Source organism: Glycine soja, chromosome 7 (assembly GCF_004193775.1).
Source record: "Glycine soja cultivar W05 chromosome 7, ASM419377v2, whole genome shotgun sequence".
In the NCBI taxonomy this organism is placed as follows: Eukaryota; Viridiplantae; Streptophyta; class Magnoliopsida; order Fabales; family Fabaceae; genus Glycine; species Glycine soja.
Window position 1 is genome coordinate 43,728,159 of NC_041008.1, and position 8,169 is coordinate 43,736,327.

An 8,169-nucleotide genomic window follows, 5' to 3' on the forward strand; every position below is an offset into this window, starting at 1 on the left:
TTACTTGTGTAATGTATTAGTACTACTAGTAATAATAATAAAGATAATGATATTAAAAAATTGATGTTTGACTTACAAATTACAAAATGAAAAGAAGAAAAGAAAGAAAAGAAAAGAAAAGAAAAGAAAAGAAAAAGAAAGAGAGAGATATTAAAATATAGTTAACCATTTATTCATTGAAAAATGGGATTTCACTATTTGTTTTTCGTTTTCCACACTTGTGTATTTAATGTCAAATAGTACCATTGAAGCATTTGTTTATCTGTCACCGTCTGAAGAAACCTTAGGAATAATAAAAACAATAAAAAATAAAATAAATGGAGTAGAAATGGAAATAAAAAGGGAAATGCATACACAGAGGGAATGTGAGAGAGATAGATAAAAGAAGAAGGTGTGGGGGAGGGAAGAAATTTGAAGAAACAGCAAAGAAAGTTTCCAATTTGATGCTTATTTTTTACCATATGGCAATGTGAGTCCATGTCACTTGCCTAGGCCATCACCTACCACTGATAATTCCATGCCTTGTTATTAACCCAACCACACCATTTCCCTCTTCTCACAATTTCATGTGCCTCTTGTGTTCTCCAATTCCCTCCAACAACTTCACAGCACACAAGGGTCGGTGAAAGCCTTGCCTTTACCTTCTCTTTCTGTTTGTGAAGTGTGTGTGAGGAAGAGGGGGAATGGTGCTGCTCTGAAAAGGTCCATTTTTGAGATTGGCAACACAGACCCATTGGCACAGTTAAGGAATCCCTGAAACCAAAATCATATTTTGACAATGGGGTTTAGATGGGCATGTGCCAACGTGTTCTTATCCAAGAGGATTTTGAGTTCATAAGAGATCTAGTGTTTAAGTTGATTCAGGGTCTGAAAAGCGGCTGCAGAAAAATCTGTCAAGGATTTTGATTGTGAACAGTGTTTAAATCTCTGCGAAGTTGCTGGAAGGTCACAGGTGATGTTTACAATTGAGTTGCTTTTGTGGTCATTGATTTTTTTGCTTGGTTGCTTTTTGTTTAGCTAATTTGATATTTATTGGCCTCATTTTTCCTGTGTACACATTGAATGAGGTTTTTGTTTTTCTCTCTAATTTGGTTATCAAGTGCTACATAAAATCGATTTTATTCACTTTTATGTTCTTTTGGTTTCTAAAGATTTGTGTTTTACAAAACCTTCTGAGTCAACTTGTTGCAATTTTCTTTCACGGCTCTGGTTCATGTTTGGTTGATTTGTCTGGGATTTGAATGCTGAGTTTGTCATATGCAATTTAGTTTTTTTTTTTTTGCACGTTTACTGGGTAACTGAGTTTCTTTCAGCAAATGAATGCACTTTTCTATTTGTTTTATATATGAGAAGGATGTCAAACACTTTAGTTTCTTGCTGGAATTTTGTATCATTGGATTTGAGATTCTCTTTCAGAAAAATAGTTGTATTTATGGTGCGAGGAATCCAATGCAAGAGTTTGGTGTCATCCCAGTAATTTGCCAATAATGTGTATTATTTTGCAACATGATTTGCTGTGTGGCGTGCATTGCAGTGATTTCTTATATCTAACATTGAAAACTTCTGCAGATATATATTGGCAGTGGCAAATGGCATCGGATCTAAATTCGGGGTTGTCCAAGGAAACATCTGTTTTTGGGTTGAAAGCATGGGAATTGATGGGGATAATAGTTGGGTTGTTCATTATAATCATTCTCGTGGTGATATCAATATGTCTTACTTCAAGAAAGAAATCTAGAAGAGTCAATGGCATGCTTCCCCTTAGCCATATGTTATCGATTTCAGATGAGATCAAGGAAATTAGAGTTGATCAAGTTTCAGCCAATAATCATCCTCAGAATGGAGCTTTTGTGAGTCTGTATGACAGGTTTAGTGACAGAGACTCCGAAAAGGTTTTGATCCAAACAAATAATAATGGGGAAAATAGCAGTCAATCAGGCTCTTTTGTTCATCTTAAGAAAGATGATGGCTCTCAATCAGGTGAAGAAAGTGGTGCTAAGTCTGTTTCTACTTACTGGTCTTCTTCGCATCCTATAACTGCACCGTCCCCCTTGTGTGGTCTGCCTGAATTCTCTCACCTTGGCTGGGGACACTGGTTTACATTAAGGGACCTAGAACTTGCAACAAACAGGTTTTCGAAAGACAACGTTATTGGTGAAGGTGGATATGGTGTTGTTTATCAGGGCCAGTTAATCAATGGGAGTCCTGTGGCTGTTAAGAAGCTACTCAACAATCTGTAAGTTTTGACATTAAATTGTTTTGTTACGTTATGGAGTTTATTGTTAATTTCAGCTTCAAACTAGGTCTTTAATCTCTTGTTTCATGTTTTGTTAGCATGTCTGCATGCAGTTGCCAGTTGGTTTATCTAATACTGTTGATGCACATCATGCAGAGGACAAGCTGAAAAGGAATTTAGAGTGGAAGTTGAGGCTATTGGCCATGTGCGGCACAAGAATTTGGTTAGACTTCTAGGCTATTGCATTGAAGGCACTCACAGGTAGCATGTTGTTTTATCATTTTATTTGGGCTAAACATCCAGATGTCCACTTGTGTTTTTATTCTACCTATTTTGGAATCAGCAGAGAGGCAAAGATGAATTGTCATTTGTCACCAATTGTGTACGCATGTGTGTTTAACTGTTTGTGTCTGCTGTCATCATCAGTTGTTCATTTGATTGAAATAGTTTACAAGTCTACAAAATACCTTTTGGTCAATCTATTAACTGCAATAAATGGTGTTGAGAGTTATTTTTAGCACATAATTTATTAATAAGTGGTGTCCATGGTTTTATTTTAGGGATTTGCTAACATACAATTGTTTGTTTTTTAAAAGTAGTATTTTAGAAAGTTATAATTTCGATTTTTAAAAATACTCCCAAAGTATAGATTGCTAAAATACTTCTTCTAGAAAAGAAGTGTACATTAGCAAATCCCACAAGAACTTTCTAACAACTTTCATCTTGATTGTATCGTTTGATTGAAATAGTTTACAATCTTAAAATAACTTCTGTGGTATCTTGTAAATCTATTAACAACAAATGATGTTGAGAAATTTTTTTAGCATAGAATTCATTAGTAAATAGTTTTCATGGTTTTATTTTATAGTTGCGTTTGCATACTACTTTTTTGGGTACTGTTTGTATAATTTGGATTCTTGATCCCTAGTGAATTCCCTGTTTATTTCAGGTTGCTGGTTTATGAGTATGTTAACAATGGCAATTTAGAGCAATGGCTTCATGGAGCCATGCAGCAGTATGGTTTTCTTACTTGGGATGCTCGGATTAAAATTCTCCTTGGAACTGCAAAAGCGTATGCTTGTTTAGTCCCCTTTTTTTAATTTCCTTAATCTTTTGTGAGTTCCCTTTTACTGATTTATTATTACTCTATTGCAGGCTAGCTTACTTGCACGAGGCAATTGAGCCAAAAGTTGTACATCGAGATATTAAATCAAGCAATATTCTAATTGATGATGACTTCAATGCCAAAATATCTGACTTTGGGCTGGCAAAGTTATTGGGTGCTGGAAAAAGTCATATCACAACTCGAGTAATGGGTACTTTTGGGTAAGCTGTTTGTCTAATTCCTACAGATTAGGGACTTTATGATGCAAAGTACTTTTTCTTGTTAGTTCTCACTTTGTAAGACACTATGACTAATGCTGTTATGCATTTTTTATATATTTTATAATGCAGTGAGTAATTGTATAGTAATCTCGTAGGTTTACTTCTCTCGGTAATCTATTCATGAATTGCACACTGAGCATACCAGATCAAACTGAACATCAAGCATTTCATTTTGCCTTAATATTTATGATTAATTGTCAATTCTGAATATAAACTCTACTGCTAATGCTGACTATTGTCTAAAACCTATAAAATTAACTGAATTGGCCTTTTTAACTGCTCTAGTTGGCTAACTATGATCTTTTTCCTGTTTCAATTGCATTTGTCAGATATGTGGCTCCAGAATATGCCAATTCTGGATTACTAAACGAGAAGAGTGATGTTTATAGTTTTGGGGTATTGCTCCTCGAAGCAATTACTGGAAGAGACCCAGTGGATTATAACCGGCCAGCAGCTGAGGTGTGTCACTGGTAACCTGTAAAGAGTAAAAGAAATCAATACTCTAATGTACATGTACTTGTGTAAATTGATTTGTGGGTAAATTGATAAGAGTTAAGGAACTTTTCACTAATACATATCTTCACTTGATTTGTGGAGAATGATATACATTAGAAATTTCCATGGAGTAGTTGGTAACTTTATTTGTTCTCATAACACTATCTTATTATACTTAGAACTTATCAAACATCCCTTAATATCTTTGGATGGTTGTTGTAGGTAAATTTGGTTGACTGGCTGAAGATGATGGTTGGGAATAGGCGTGCAGAAGAGGTGGTAGACCCTAACATTGAGACCAGGCCATCAACAAGTTCCCTTAAACGTGCCCTTTTGACTGCTTTGAGGTGTGTTGATCCAGATTCTGAGAAAAGACCAAAGATGAGTCAAGTTGTCCGCATGCTTGAATCAGAGGAATATCCCATACCGCGCGAGGTTTAAGTTCTCATAATCTCATACATTAAATCACAAGAACTTTCCAACTTTGTGTGGCAGTTGTTTTTTGTTTTAACTTCATCATGTTCCTTGCAACAACCATTAAACTCTTTTTTCTTAAGAAACATGATATGTTTCTCAAATGAAGTGGGTGACATTTCAGGATCGAAGACGCCGAAAGAGCCTGGCAGGAAATATTGAGCTGGGGGACCAGAAGGAGACTTCTGACACAGAAAAGACTGAGAATCCAGATTCTAAGTCTAATGGCAGAAGGAACCAAAGGAAGTAGAGCCATGAATCTCAATTCTCAAAGCTAAAAGTACCAATTCGAGGATAAGATACACTCTTGAAGGGCCATTTTTGCATTCTTTTGAGCTTGAGTTTGGATAACTGCCACGTTTGACATCAAAGACATGGAAAGGAAAGAGTTACTTTGGGATGTTTTGTATACCTATTTTGTTGTTATAGCATAGATGTAGGTGTTAGAATGTAGATGATTGTGTATTAATATGGGACTAAAAAATCCTTACACTACACTAGTGTGTACAGCTCATTGCTATTCATACATTCCCTTTGCTTTTTTATTTCTTTCACCACTCATTAGGATCATGAAGGAATTGATATTTCTTGTGGAAGATGACATGAAAATTTTACCAAAGCGTGAAAGACAGAAAAGATGTGGTTATTGTCTATAATTGCTGTAAGGAATTTCTTGATGATTATGGTGGCATCGTAGGCTCTCCACTAATTTATTTGTTATGACAACCACTTTTAATACCACCAAAACCCTAGGAATACAATGCTTATTTTCGTTTTCTTGACAATAATATTTTTTTTTTTTTTGGTGAATCAAGAATATAATCATAAAGTTTAATATAGAAGAGAAGGGAAATGAAAGTTTGAGACCCAAATTTTTTGCATTTGGGATTGAAGAACTTGAGAATTCGTTGGTTTTTGTTATAACTATTCAAGCTTTCAGACATACTTTCAGCTTTGATTCTGAAGTTCAATAATTATAGCAGCCTCGTGTTAGTGTGTACGACTTAGGAGTGTTAACAAGAATAATTATGTCATTCAATTATAAATTTTGATTGAGTTAATTTTTAAGACCTAAACAAGTATTTAAATTTTAAAAAATAATAAGGATATACGACTCTTAATAATATTAATCTAAAAATGGGATAGGACTGGAGAATTGAACGGAGACCTTGAGTGCATGAGATGTTGACACTTAAACCTAAATCATTTTAATATGGGTGAACAAGGTAAAACTAGATTTTAATGAGGTGAAACTTATTAAAATTAATGATGACACCTAAACCTTCAGTACATGAGATGATGATGACCGAAGACTTAAAGCTAAATCATTTCATATAAAGTTCAAAACATGGGTGAATAAGGCAAAACTAGTTTTTAATTTTAAATTTTCAATATCAAATTTTTTTTGAGAGACGATCTGATTGCCCCTACTAATATCATTCACTTAAAATTACATTCATGCACACAGTGAAAAGCTTTCATCATCTAGTCCTCTCAACAAGAAAACAAGAAGGCTTAATAACTTTTCAAATTTCTATAATTTAATAAGCATCATTGCCAAATTTTGATTTACTTAAACGTACTAAACTTGGCCAGGTGCAGGCCTCTGTTTTGAGTTAATAGGATTTTCCCTTGGTGTATATATGCAGACGTAGCAGATAGATACCTTGTCATGTATAGAAAATAATTTGGTAGCGAATATCGTCTTAAACTCCACTGATTTGTGTGTCAACCGTAAAAGACCCAACAACAACCTTCTCAGTTGTTCCCATTCTGCATGCAACACTAATATTTAATAACATTTTTATTTCGTAACGTATCATTCGATTCTTCTGGAACAAATATAACAACGGTGAAAATAGTAAACATCGCATTCTACAAATCAACCAAAAGAACAAAGTGTGCAATTGCACGCACCATGAATTATAACCATGAAATTAACTAATTTACGTATAGTAAGAGTAATAGTATATGTACCCAAGTGTACAAAGAGTTTTTACACTATCATTTCATAACAAACTGTCATATAATATGTTTATTGACTTTTTCAATAACTATCTTAAAGTTTATACCAACAACGATTTCTCTAATTAGTTCATAGCGTAAAATTATTTATACTCACCATGCATAGAAATTAAACAATTATAGTAAAACGTTCTTAAATACTTTAGTTGCTCATTATTCATAATCAGGACCTCAGTAGTATCATGTATTAATTCATGAACATCATGGTATACGAGGAAAGCTAATTGTTTTCTTGAATCTCCTTATCCTGCAACAGCAGGTGCTTTTCCTTTTCCTCTGGGGTCATGAAAGCCATGATAGGGAAGGACTTTCCAATCCCCATAGGGGTCTTAAAGAGTATCTTCTGGCCCTTAGGATCTTCAATGCTCATCTCAGCTATTGGCACCCACAGCATCATCTGTTTGCTCTTAATGCCAGTCATTTTCTTCATCCTAAACTTCTCCACATAGCCTGTGACCTCCACAGCATAACTCACCCTCGTGTTGGTTCCCTCAAAGAAATGCTCATAAGGGGCCTTTTGCTTCATCCACACAAACCCAGTTTCTCTAACCCTTCCACACTCCACCAGGTCTTGCAACGGAAGAACACCCTTTGGAAAACCCAACTCTTCTAAGAGCTCTATGGATTGGCGATAACATTCTTCAGAACCATACACTATCTCTGCCCCTGCACGCTCCTTTCCCACACTAGCCATCTCAACAATTAAAAGTCCTCAAGTTCAACCAATGTGATGTTAATCAAAGGCATAACTTACCATTTATATAATAATAAAGGTCTACAAAAAGTTAAGCAGATTGGCCTGTTTTGAATGCAGTGGTTCACCCATTTGCTTCTACCATTTGTAGTTTGGTGGTTTTTTGTTTGTTTACCAACATTACATGTGAATGAATATATGATCTGGTGAGATTAGCTTGGCTAGATAAAGCTAAGGATCAATTATAGCCTTGGCTAAATTATGGTAACCATTTGTTTCTTGAGTAATTCTTGTAAGAGTAAATACTTGGTTTGCCGTTTAAGAATTAATTCCAGAGTCCAAAATAAATTTTATATATTAGATGTTTGATTTCAAAGAACTTAAAATTGATTATAAGTTTAAAATTGATTTTGGATTAAAACAACTTTAAATAACTTTTATGTTGGATCCAAAATTTTATAGTATAATTTATTTTTAACTTGATTTTATAACAAAACATCTAAACATAAATTATATTACTTCAAAATTATTTTTAATTAAAATCAATTTTAGAAAACTAATTTAATTCAAAATTAATTTTATCAACGTCCATCTAAACACACATTAAATCAAAATCAAATCACTTATCACTCAAAAGTAAAGGTATTAAAAAAATAATAAATAATATATGTTACATTGTTATTTAATCGTGATGATAAATATACTATTACTGAAGATACATATTTATTAAATTCTTAAAATAAGAATAATAAAAGGTCAACAAAGTTTATTTATATTACAGCGGTCAACAAAGTTTATGTTGAATTTATTTTAACGTAACTTTAAACTATTAATCAGTTAGAAGTGTCTATAAGTACTG

At 33.9% G+C, this 8,169-nt stretch overlaps 2 protein-coding genes across 2 annotated transcripts; one reads left to right on the top strand and one right to left on the bottom strand.

Annotated features, from left to right (window-relative positions):
• The first annotated feature begins 347 nt into the window (after positions 1-347).
• LOC114419909 (probable receptor-like protein kinase At5g18500) lies at positions 348-5,274 on the top strand. The gene is made up of 8 exons (XM_028385721.1): positions 348-952; positions 1,570-2,236; positions 2,393-2,497; positions 3,186-3,308; positions 3,392-3,562; positions 3,952-4,081; positions 4,340-4,552; positions 4,716-5,274. Exons 2-8 carry the CDS (start codon positions 1,590-1,592, stop codon positions 4,839-4,841), a joined length of 1,515 nt encoding a protein of 504 aa, XP_028241522.1. The 5' UTR covers positions 348-952; positions 1,570-1,589; the 3' UTR covers positions 4,842-5,274.
• Positions 5,275-6,548: 1,274 nt separating this feature from the next.
• Positions 6,549-7,358, bottom strand: LOC114419911. Its single transcript, XM_028385722.1, has one exon. It carries the CDS (start codon positions 7,308-7,310, stop codon positions 6,837-6,839), a length of 474 nt encoding a protein of 157 aa, XP_028241523.1. The 5' UTR covers positions 7,311-7,358; the 3' UTR covers positions 6,549-6,836.
• Positions 7,359-8,169: the final 811 nt, after the last annotated feature.

Coding starts and splice junctions, on each gene's coding strand:
- LOC114419909 (XM_028385721.1), top strand. CDS start 1,590: ATGGCATCGGATCTAAATTCGGGGTTGTCCAAGGAAACATCTGTTTTT. Junction 3,563..3,951: donor CGAGTAATGGGTACTTTTGG/GTAAGCTGTTTG, acceptor TGCATTTGTCAG/ATATGTGGCTCCAGAATATG. Junction 4,082..4,339: donor ATAACCGGCCAGCAGCTGAG/GTGTGTCACTGG, acceptor TGGTTGTTGTAG/GTAAATTTGGTTGACTGGCT.
- LOC114419911 (XM_028385722.1), bottom strand. CDS start 7,310: ATGGCTAGTGTGGGAAAGGAGCGTGCAGGGGCAGAGATAGTGTATGGT.